This window comes from Elaeis guineensis, chromosome 6 (genome assembly GCF_000442705.2).
Source record: "Elaeis guineensis isolate ETL-2024a chromosome 6, EG11, whole genome shotgun sequence".
Classification (NCBI taxonomy): Eukaryota; Viridiplantae; Streptophyta; class Magnoliopsida; order Arecales; family Arecaceae; genus Elaeis; species Elaeis guineensis.
In genome coordinates this window covers 17,312,373-17,324,711 of record NC_025998.2, presented here as the reverse complement: position 1 = coordinate 17,324,711, position 12,339 = coordinate 17,312,373, and the positions used below count along the sequence as shown (strand labels likewise).

Genomic DNA, 12,339 nt, shown 5'->3' with positions numbered 1-12,339 from the left:
AATGTGATTAAATTTTAACAAATGTTAAGTATTACATTTTTGGAGAGCGAATTTAGCATTTTGATAATATCAAGTGTTATTTCCATCTTAACATCTGTAATTTCTGAGTTTTAGCATCGGTTAGTTATTGATAAATCTATTTTGATTCTCTATTAACCAATAATATGAGATCGTTAACATGGTCAAAAGCTAAATTGTTTTAAGTCCAGGCAAAAAATTATACCTTTTCTGCCACTTCAACTAGTAGATTCGCTGGTTGGAGTGGAGAAGACACGTTGCTCGTCCGTTTTGTGGCAAAATAGCTTTATTATTGAGCTAATGGTATTAGAAAATCTTCATTGTAGATCCTTTGTCTCCGAAAGAGATCTCTTTGATGACATGCTCTTTGATCGAGAGGTGCAGCTAAAGAGCATGAGTCAGGAAAGGCAGAAAGACGTTTCCCGAGCATAGGTGTATGATGCCAAAAAAGAAAAAAAAAAAAGTCTGTGACAACGACGATGGCTCTCCTCGCTTTGGAACACCCAATCTCGTCTGGTTCTTAATTTAGTCCGGTTTGACTGCCAGCCTGCGTTTTGGTCACCTGTCTCTATACACAGTAATCTCTGTTTCTATACGCTCATGAACGGGGTAGGAATCAAACAAAAAAAATATTCATCGAAATCAAGGCTGAGAGATAACTGTAAAATGGCAGTCAAACAAGACAACTCCATTGCATCTATGACTTAATGATCTACATCAGACAAAGTTCCTGACGCACGTTGGTAGGTCCCGTCAACACACGTCTTTGTCTTGAGAATGCTATAGCTTTGATTGTTTGTGGTTGGTTCAAGACAAATAAGATGCAAAATTGACCTTCCACTCCCAATCTTAGAAAGAAGGCTCTATCTGGACCGGGGATTGCTGATGTTTGGGTGGTGAAACATGAGCCTGTCTAGTTGCTTTGCAGATGACTCTTTTTTACATTGAAGAAAAGATTGCAGTGCATCTCATTCCACTTGTGTTGACCATGTCTGCAAGCCAAACCATCTGGAGGCTATTGCATCTTTTTCATACACCATGTAGGTTTGAAGTCCATAAAACCATTCATTCACATCATCTGGTTTCATTTCTACCACGTTCACCAAAACTTGCTCCTAATAGGGTTGTGAGGAGAGATTTATCTCGAGAGCAAGAAGAGAAGGGGAATTAGAAATTATGATACATGGGAAAGCTCAGCGATTTTTTATCTCTATCCTCCCTTTTTCTTTCCCCCCTCTTTTTTGCAATCTCATCTGGCTGGCTTTTATCTTCAATTGTCTTCTCTATCTTTTCTCTTAAAGATCATGAAACATTTCCAACACAATGTACAAAAGGCACCAGGAGCTGAGATGACACGAATGGATTATTTATCCATCCTTTAAATTAGTTAAGTATTTTTTGACCAGTTTCTTCAAAGTTGCCTGCCCCTAAATCTTCTAACAAGTCTTCATCTAGCATCACTAATTTGACTCATGCTTCGACCTCATTCAACTCGAGAAGTAAATTTGAAGAGTTCATTCTCGTTGCCCGTACAAGCCGTCCCGATAGGCGAAAGTTGCTGAAAATGACAAGTTGTCAGATTGCTTCTCGGTCTTCAGCGTGTCTGCTGTTTCACTTCCTACTGCCGATCCAACACCTATATTAGTTGGAGATCCAGTGGAGGCCACAATCGGTTACCGTAACCACCGGTAAGGGTTTAGTCCTCTCGTCTAAAGACATAAATACCCATGACTTTTGCACCGATTTTGTATTCATACCACTAAAATATCCCTACCGAGCAAGTCAGCCGTTAAGGTTAAGATGGTAAATTCACAAGATCACCAGGCGGCTTTCAACCCATTCAAAGATCAACATCGTTTTTACTTATACGGATCGGTGGCGCAAGATTAATAATTAGCTGGCCATAAATCTCGCGACCCCGACATTCTCCACTCTCCACTCTTCCAGCTCGAGCTCGATAGCCAACTCGCGAGTTCTCCACCAATGGCGGACGAGGCCAACTCCAAAACCCTAGAATCCCAAGCCCTAGATTCGTGCCCCCCCGAGACCCTAGTCGATGGCAGCGCCCTCGTGGCCAGGTCCCTCGCCCGCGCTGGCGTCCAGCACATGTTCGGCGTGGTGGGGATCCCTGTCACCGCCGTCGCCACCCGCGCCGTCGCCCTCGGCGTTCGCTTCCTGGCCTTCCACAACGAGCAGTCCGCCGGCTACGCCGCCTCCGCCTATGGCTACCTTACCGGCCGCCCCGGTGTCTTCCTCACCGTCTCCGGCCCCGGCTGCGTCCACGGCCTCGCTGGCCTCTCCAACGGGGCCGCTAACACCTGGCCGGTCGTCATGATCTCCGGCTCCTGCGACCAGGCCGACTTTGGGAAGGGCGATTTCCAGGAGCTTGACCAGATGGCCGCCGTGATGCCGTTCGTCAAGCACGCCGCCAAGGCCACCCACGTCTCCCAGATCCCCCGCCTGGTCCGCGAGGTGCTGGGCTTCGCCGTCGCCGGACGGCCCGGCGGGTGCTATCTGGACCTCCCAGCTGACGTTCTCCACCAGACGATCGCTGAATCCGAAGCCGCTAGGGTTTTATCGGAGGCCGAAAACCCTATATTTCAAGAAGTTGAGCCCGTAGGGGCCCTACATATCGAAAAGGCAGTGTCTTTACTCAGGAACGCCGAGAGACCTTTGATCGTGTTCGGTAAAGGCGCCGCCTTTGCCCGGGCCGAGAATTCTCTAAAGAAGCTGATCGAGACCACCGGAATTCCGTTCCTTCCAACACCAATGGGCAAGGGGTTGATGCCGGACACCCACGAGCTTGCCGCCACCGCTGCTCGATCGCTGGCTATTGGCCGGTGTGATGTTGTTCTTGTCGTCGGTGCAAGGCTTAATTGGCTCCTCCACTTCGGAGAACCTCCAAGATGGTCTAAAGATGTGAAATTTATACTGGTGGATATCTCCAAGGAGGAGATCGATCTCCGAAAGCCCTACTTGGGCTTAGTGGGTGATGCGAGGAGAGTGTTGGATCTGATCAATGAGGAGATCAAGGACGACCCTTTTTGTCTGGGGAGATCACATCCATGGGTGGAGGCCATTTCCAAGAAGGCAAAGGAAAATGTGACAAAGATGGAGGCTCAGTTGGCTAAGGATGTGGTTCCCTTCAATTTCTTAACCCCAATGAGGATTATAAGGGATGCAATTCTTGCCCAGGGGAGCCCAGCTCCAATACTGGTGTCAGAGGGTGCAAACACGATGGACGTCGGGAGGGCAGTGCTGGTGCAGAATGAGCCAAGGACAAGGTTGGATGCAGGAACATGGGGAACAATGGGGGTTGGTTTGGGTTATTGCATCGCAGCTGCCGTGGCTTCACCTGGTCGCTTGGTGGTGGCTGTGGAAGGGGATTCCGGTTTTGGATTTAGTGCCATGGAAGTCGAGGTATGATCTATCTTTTCCATATAAAATATAAATATAAGTCGAATGATTTGATTAGATTTATATCACTCTGATGAATTCCAATATAGCCGGAGGTTTGTTAAGCTAGTTGATTGTTGTGTTGTTCCTGATTGAAAGGCTACTATAGGACATCCTATAAAATTGATGGCAAATTCTGTTCAGTGACTAAATCTACTACTTCTAATTACTTTTATATACGTATAGCCAGTTAAATGCATGTTGAGAAACAGACGAGTTTTTAGAGTTGCTTTATGTATGGCTGCATACTGTTATGCATAAGTATCATATGATCACATAGGTTGGAAATGTTATCAGTTATATGGGGGAAGTATTTCATTTGTTTTTCTGGAATTAAAATCCTTGCTGAACGATCCTATAATAGTTTAATTCTTTACACAAGGAGCATAGAGCGCCTTCCGTGGTATACACCTGGTTGTGCCATCAGCAGGTAAGGCTATTGTCCTAAAAGCTGTGTAGTCCGAGGTGCCTGGAGGACATTGCCAGATGTGTGGCATTATGATCATAAGTTCTTCAAAAAGCATGGCCTGGTTAGCTAGTTATTTGCAGTGGCTTGTTTGCTCTTGCATCTATAGTTATGTATGGCAGCCTGAGTTGCCACTGGTGTAGTTGATGTATGTAGTAGTTGAGTTTTAAGATGCTAGAATTGCCATGTATTATGTTTTTAATCTAAGTTTGAGGTCTTTTTGATCTGTACAACTCAAAATAAGATATAAATTCTACTTTAGAATATTTTTGACTGCTTATGGAAAGAACGTGACCATTGAAACATTTTATGCACTTAATTTTGTATTACTAAGTTTAGTTATCCTCCTTCAGACATTAGTGCACTGTTTGCATTAGAAAGAGAGGTGATTATGAGACAGAGTTAGTCCTTTTGGTTTCTGAGTTCCTTGTTCAGAAGTCAGAACCTTATTTCAAAAATGATTTTTTTTTTAAATTCTCCTGTTGCAGACATTGGTAAGGTACCAGTTGCCTGTTGTGGTCATAGTCTTTAACAACGGTGGAGTATATGGTGGTGATAGAAGAACCCCTGATGAAGTAACTGGACCATACAAAGAGGACCCTGCCCCAACTTCTTTTGTTCCAGGTGCAGCTTACCATACTCTAATGGAGGCTTTTGGAGGTAAGGGTTATCTTGTGGGTTCTCCACAAGAGCTCAAGTCTGCTCTTGCAGAATCTTTTTCTGCATGGAAACCTGCTGTAATAAATGTTATCATAGATCCATATGCCGGTGCAGAGAGTGGGAGATTGCAGCATAAGAACTAAAACTAATGTTGCATTCTTGATTTTCTCCTCTCTCTCTCTCTCTCTTCAGTTTCTCAATTCCAATTAATAATCATTGCTTTTCATGCAATGGATCTTCTTTTTCACTTTTACCCCATGTCAGTTGCCAGTTACACGGATCATGTGTTGGAAATTTAGGCAGATGATGTTGCCTCCATATGTTGAAGATATTTGAGGCAACCAGTGAAAACATTACTGTATGTGTAGCATTTCCTTTTGCATTAAGCGGAACAAGAAAGCTGTAATTTTAGTGGTGCAGTAATATGATGTAATGCTTCTTTTATTAGCCATGATCCCATTTATATATCTATGTATTTGTCTTTCTCATGGACAACTGGTGAGATAATTTTATAACTTTATTATAAAAACAAGTAGTTTGTGTTTACAGTGCAGTCATAGTTAGCTTTACATGATTCTGATGATGAGAAAAAGGAAAATGTGGCTTAAGATATTTCTTGATGCTTCCCTGAAGTGATGGGGACTCGATGATTTATTATCACTTAATGATGTATCTGTGCTTGTTTCCGCTTCTACTGGATCCCCAGGAAGGCATCGATATCATGACGACAGTTCTAACATGAGAATTTAAGTTCAATGATGATAAAAATTTAGTGACTTGCGACATGTAATGATGTCTTTCTGGGGTCTTACATCTCGGCATCATCCATATACATACAAGAAAGATGAATGTGCTTGTGGCAATTTAATAAATATGATTAACCATCATGAGCTGGATCGAAGAGTTGTTTCAAGCATGCCTGGAATTACAAAAGAGAAAAAATATTTACATATAGCATTAGCTCTTAGGTTGGCAAGGATGTCATTCAGGAAAACATAACATTTCCTCAGGCTAAAAAATTATGATGTCACTGAGTAGACATAAAACCATGCAATAATAAATTGAGACGGTTATTTTGCAAATTCTTATGCAGTTTTCTTTGGGAAAATATAGAGCTTAGTTAATGCCTATATAAGTAAATATGTAGAAAAAAAATAGCATCCAGGTATGGGATATGCATGTGTAGCAATAAATAAATAAATAAATAAAAATTAAATAAACATAGAAAATAATATTAAATAATAATAAAATAAGAACTAAAAACTTAAAATAGGAAATAAAGATACGAGATAGATAAAGTTATTAGAGAGAGAGATGGAGATATAGTACAAATTAGTTTGTCAGAGAGAAATTAGTTAGCATAAAGAGAAAGGGATTTGGAGTGTTCAATAGAAATTAGTTTCCAAAAGTATCCATCTTGATGATTGTTACAAATGAAGTTTTATTTGTAAATCAGATAATACTTCCAATGCTCTTTTAATATCTATAGCACTACTAAAGTAAAAACTTTTGGTCATCCTTATGAACATATCTAACGTACCTTGGCCTTTATCTTATATAAAATATTGTTCATCACAGAATTAATTTGGAGATCAGTTATAAATTTAATAGATGAATTATTCCTACATTTGATTAGTCAATCTATGGCCTTTATTTTATATTTACTATGTTTCATCATAAAATTAGTCATAGGTTCAGTTATGTAAGTGTGAATTATTTCTACTATTAGATGTATTATAGGACCATTTTATAAGAGACATTTAGAGACAGTAACTATAGCTATTAAAAAACATGCATTTTTTTAGTAGAAACATGCACTTTTTTTTTGGGGGTAACTTAAAAACCCATCAGTTCTGGAATTTTTGAGGACATGGGACTTGGGAAAGATCAGAAGAAGATGAGAACAAGAAAGCGGATGCTCAAAGTCAGTGATGTTCAGCAACTTAACCATAAACTCTGGCTTTAGTTTCCTTTTCATTGCCTCCTGCAAATCTAAATTTGGTTTACATTTCCCTTTATCTCTATTTGCAGTGCTTAAATTTGACTTTTATGAATAGATTCAAGCTTTTGCTATCTTTTTAATCTATTTTGCATATCAAGATGCAATATCAGGCACTTTTAATTTGCTCCTTGGATCAGCATCCAAATCCCCCACTCCTTTCTACCAATATTAATGAATTTATCTTAATCATACAGGAAAATAAGGAGTTGATTATCATTTCTATGCTGCATAATGCAATTGTTTTTGTACAGATGCTCATCTAATTATTGTCTATATAATCAATTGTAAATCCCCACCAAGAAAAACAGGAATTTTATTGCTACAAATCTATAGTAGCAAGTCTTTCCTCAGAAATCCGCACTCCTATTTTCTATATAATCAACTGTAATCATCTAAACAAAAATAGAATCCTACTACTAGAAATCTATACCAGCAGGTCACATTGTAACTGCATATACTTAAGACATTATCAGCTTACTAGAAATCTATACCAGCAGGTCACATTATAACTGCATCTACTTAAAACATTATCAGCTTATTCGCAGTGTAAAACGATAAATATAGTGAGTGAAAAGGCAGTGCAACTCTGCATGAAAAATGCAATGCAGTTATGCAGATAAAGAAAAAATTCAAGATATCCAAATAAAAACACCAATATGGTTGAGTGAAGAAAATACAGATTTATAGAAACCCTGATTATTTTATGGATAATAATGAAGTTTGGAAATTAAATATAATGACTTGGAATCAAATCCTACTTCATTTCTGTTGCTATTTTGCGTTATAGTTTTTTTTTTCTAAAAATACTTTTATTCATCTCCTTCCAATCCCTTTTCTCCTTCATTTCTTTCATGAGTCCAATAAAGCTTCATACCTCTGACAGTATCATGCATGATGTTTTTTTTTTTAAATTTATTTATGAGTCAAGAGCTAATACAAAATAGAGAAATTCTTTATGCACTGCAGCCGGTATAAAAAATCTGACGTGGAGTGCATCATTTTGTCTGATTAATTCATATAATTATTATTTTCCAACATGTATTTAATATCTGCATATCAATTTTTTCGTTTAAAATTTTTATATGATAAAAATATTTTTATTTTTAAAAAAAAATTATAACATCATGTGGCATATTATAGCCTAAGATGTCATAATATGGTTCAAAATATCATAATATGAAACGGATATTTTTGTCGAATCACTTTCTAATATATATTTAATATTTATAATTAATTTTTTTTATTTAAAAATTTTGAATGATAAAAATATTTTTATTTTTTAAAAAAATTATAATATTTTATATATTTTATAAATAAAATTATAAATTTTTAAATAAAATTTTAATTTATAGATATTATATATATATATCGGGAAAGCGAGGGCAATGCGGGCGAATTAGTCCGCTTCGGATTTTTGACACCGCCTTTGGTGCACAAAGAATTTGCCCTTTGTCATATCCGACGCCTCGTCAACCACCTCCTCATCCGTCGCCGAGCGAGCTCAGCTTCCCCACTTGCTCCCTCCTATCGCGCCAATTTCTCTCGTTGCTCCATACAAAATCTAAAGCAAACTCTTTGCAAGAGGAGGGGGAATAAAAGAATTTAAAAAATGGCTCTTTCCACGGCGAAGCTATCGGAGCTCCCCTTCCACCATGGTCCCCTCCCCCTCTTATCCTTCCCCTCTCTCTCGCTCTCCCTTCTCCGCTGCCGCTTCCGCCTCCCTCCTCCTCGCCCAGAGCAGCGGCGGTGGCGACTCCGACACTTGCCATACCCCCAAAACCTCCAACTACCTCTGGGATGACGACGCCGCCGCTGGCCAAAACCATAATCTTAGAAACCGCCCCGCCCTCCACCACTCCCGTGCTCCCTCCGCCTTCCAGCAATGGACCCCTCCCGACCCCCATCCCTCCCCACCGCCGCCACCTGATAGACGAACGGCCGTTGCCGGAGACCTCAGTCAAACCGACGCCAACCGAAGCTTGATCGAGAGGATTGTGCATCGGCTGCGGAATTTAGGGCTGGGCTTCGAGGAGGACGAGGAGGTGGGAAGCTCTGAAGGAGGCGCAGCAGTTGGATGGGAGCGAGAGGCTGGGGGATTTGCTCTAACGGAGCTGGAATCGACCTGATTTGCCCGGTCCCGGACCAGTCGGTCCTGCCGCGGGAGAGGGAATGGGAGAGTGGGTTCATGGAGTAAACGGAGGTCGACGGTTTCAAGAAGAGGAGAGTGAAGGCGTCAACCCTGGCAGAGCTGACGATCGAGGAGCATTCGGAGCTCAGGAGGCTGAGGCGGCAAGGGATGCTGCTCAGGGGGAGGATGGCAATTCCAAAGGCGGGGGTAACGCAGGCTATAGTGGAGAAGATTCCTGACTCCTGGCGGAAGTCAGAGCTGGTCTGGCTCAAGTTCCATGAGTGCCCATGACATGTAGATGGCGCATGAGCTTGTGGAGGTTGGTATGCTTGATGATGCAATTCAGAATTCTCGGTAATTCATTGAGTCAATATATTCCAATGTTGATATGGAGTAATCTAAAGAAGAAAGAAACAGTTAATAAATTCATACCTTCTTTGAAAACAGACTTAACTTCAAATTCTAATTGTGTTCTAATGGATCCACAAAATTTGTGTATATTGATGACTTATCTACCCAATTTATAGGATAAATGTTAAGAAATGTACTTGGAACATTTTTTATTCTGGAACTTGACACCACAGAGGAGATTTGATCTCAAATCTCACAAATCCATGGTTGATATTGTGAACTCACTGTTAGGAAATTTCAATTTGCTCCCCAGACTCCTGTTTTCTTTTCCTAATAAATATCCTGTCAAGCATTTAAACATTAGACCCTTTCCTTGAGTTTGTTGCAGTCCACCCAAATGCTCCCAATCTTCCCAACATTATTTGAGTTAAATATGCTTGTTAGAACTCAAATGAAGGGACAATAACTAAAAAACAATATAGTTTGTTCGTGAGCACATTTAACATAGCTTGAGCTTATAATTTGCCATGTCTTTGATGAGGGTTGTACAATGTGTATAGTTTTTACAAACATGTTGTACTTCAGTATATGGTTTGTGACTGCCGCAAGAACTGCAACTTATTTCTTGTCTGTATATTGGTCTCTGACTGGTATATAAAACTATTTGTTAAATTTGTTCGAACTCTTTGCAATATTTGAAACTTAATTTGAGTTCATATATTGGGCCATGACTAGTATATAATACTATTTTTTAAACTTAGTCAAACTGTTACTTTTCAAAGTTTTTAATATGCATTTTCATAGAAGATATACATCGTTCTTCCTCTTGCTGTAATGCACTTACAGCTTGTCATTGCACATCATTGCATGCCATCTCTTTTTAATGTCCCCAATGCTCTTCCATTGTATAGGGCTATGTGATGCTGTGAATTTTTATTTTTATTTTTTTAATTTTTTGTTTTTAAAAGAAACATTTCAAGGCTTTTTCTTGCTTATAATATGCATTTCTGGCTGGATTTTTACATATACAAACGTATATATCCATTTACATGTCTTTGCATGTTAAGATGATTTACTTGATGATCTCTTGTGCTGCTGATCAGCATTGGACTGGAGGATTGGTTATATGGAGATTAGGAAGTGTTATGGTGGTTTATCGTGGTAGTAACTACAAACGGCCTTCTAGGTCTCAATCTTTGGATGTTGAGGCAAATTCTACCAAATTATCACATGAAGGGACACATTATTCATTCCAGGTGTTTCAGGTGCACCCAATTTGGCTATTGAGAAAAACAGTCATTCTACCTCTTCAACAGCAGAACAGGCCAGAGCCGCCAGACCATCTCTTATGGACCTTGAGTGCACTGAAACATGACAGGGGAGGCAGCAGAATATAATCGATTTCTTGATGATTTAGATCCTCACTTTGTTGATTGGTGGGGAACTGGAATTTTACCTGTGGATGCTGACTTACTGCCTCAAACTATTCCTGCTATAAAACACCATTTAGACTTGTCCTACTGGAATGTGGTCATGGCTTACCAATTCTGAGATGACCAACTTACGAAAGCTGGGAAAGACTCTTCCTTGTCATTTTGCCCTTGGTAATTCACACTTTAAAATAAATTGCTGTCATTTTCTTTTCTTCTGCCTGTTTATTCAAGCTTATGGCGTTTCCTTAACTTTGCTCATATAGGCAGAAGTTGGCATCATCAAGGCTTGGCAGCTGCTATGCGAAGCTCTGGGAAAAGAGCTTAGCAGTGAAAATTGGTGGCAAACAGGGAATTCAGAATACAAACAACAAGCTAATGGTTGAGGAGCAAAGGTTTGTTATCCTCTTTTATTTAAATCATGCATTTGACTTGATAACACTCTCTAATTTCTGCATCTCAGAAAAATTGCTCATGGTTGTTGCTAATACGTTAGTCATAAAATTTTGCTCTTTGCTCCTCAATTAGGTATCTTCATATATTTACCTGAGAAAAGAAGAATGATAGTCTTCATTTTAAAACATGGGTTCAATCTTCAAACAAATAATTCCCTGCTTGCTACTTTGCTTTTGCCAGTATGAAAATATATTGGTTTTAATATTGGCTCTATAGTATACATTGTTTTAGAAGTACTTATCTTTTAACAAGAGATTGATTGGTATAATGGAATCATTCTTTATGCAAGAAAATTTTATTTTAATTAGAGAATGCCTATGTCACCTTTGATTGATGTAACATGACTTGGCAGAACTTGTAACTATGCCTATTGTAAGCTCATTCAACTATGAACCTATGCCCTGCCTACCACAAACTTGTGGCTTAAGCGCACATACATTTGTGAGCGTGCATAATGCATGCCTCTATGTGTCACAGAAACCTCATAGAATTACTTCAATAAGTGGCTTTACTTATAGGGTGTTGGTATGGGTGATAACCCAGATCAAAGGTGGGTGGACATGGTGAGATTACATATTTGATTGTACCATGATGATCTACGTCACAATGATCTAAATCATTAACTTTAAATCACATCCAATCGATGAGGAATCTACATGAGGACGATAGTAGGTATCTATGATCACCCTAGATAGTGATCTTAGGTTGAAATTTGGGGATAAAAATGTCCCTCAATTCTATAAAAAAATTGATATATCAATATACCATTAATATATTATATAATATTATATATATTATATTGATATTAAATATATATTATTTATACTATATTATATTATAATATATTATTGATCATATTATTGTCATATTGTAATTCAATTATATTTTTAAATTATAATAGAAATATATTATTGCACTTTACATTTATATTATGAAATTATTTAATCTGTTACTTCTTCCTTATTTTCCTAATCAATATAAATATTAGTATTAAAATAATCATATATTATAAGTATAAATGAAAATATTAATTCTATTGTAATAGTTAATATATTTTATATAATTAATAATTTATAGAATTAATAAATATACTTTTATGGAACATATTGATAATTAATATATTAATAATTTATTATCATATAGTTTTATATGATTAATAAATATATTTTTTATAGAATATATCGGGCTAATTTTGGTATAATATAGTCGATGATTTTAGATTCTCGTATAATACAAAACAGATTACTTGTGGATACCCGAGGATCTTTAATTATTTACACATAGCATACCAAATATTGTGATCTAAGATCATTGGAGATCAGATTACTTTGAGATAAGAATCACCGGTGATCTATGATTACCTTAGTGATCT

General features: G+C 38.4%; 1 protein-coding gene and 1 pseudogene across 1 annotated transcript; both read left to right on the top strand.

The window, feature by feature from the left end:
• The first annotated feature begins 1,910 nt into the window (after positions 1–1,910).
• LOC105047067 (2-hydroxyacyl-CoA lyase) lies at positions 1,911–5,047 on the top strand. Its single transcript, XM_010925859.4, has 2 exons — positions 1,911–3,438; positions 4,429–5,047. The coding sequence occupies exons 1-2, from the start codon at positions 2,002–2,004 to the stop codon at positions 4,741–4,743; spliced, it is 1,752 nt and encodes a 583-aa protein (XP_010924161.2). The 5' UTR covers positions 1,911–2,001; the 3' UTR covers positions 4,744–5,047.
• A 2,918-nt stretch (positions 5,048–7,965) lies between these two features.
• LOC109504780 (CRM-domain containing factor CFM2, chloroplastic-like) lies at positions 7,966–11,414 on the top strand (annotated as a pseudogene).
• Positions 11,415–12,339: the final 925 nt, after the last annotated feature.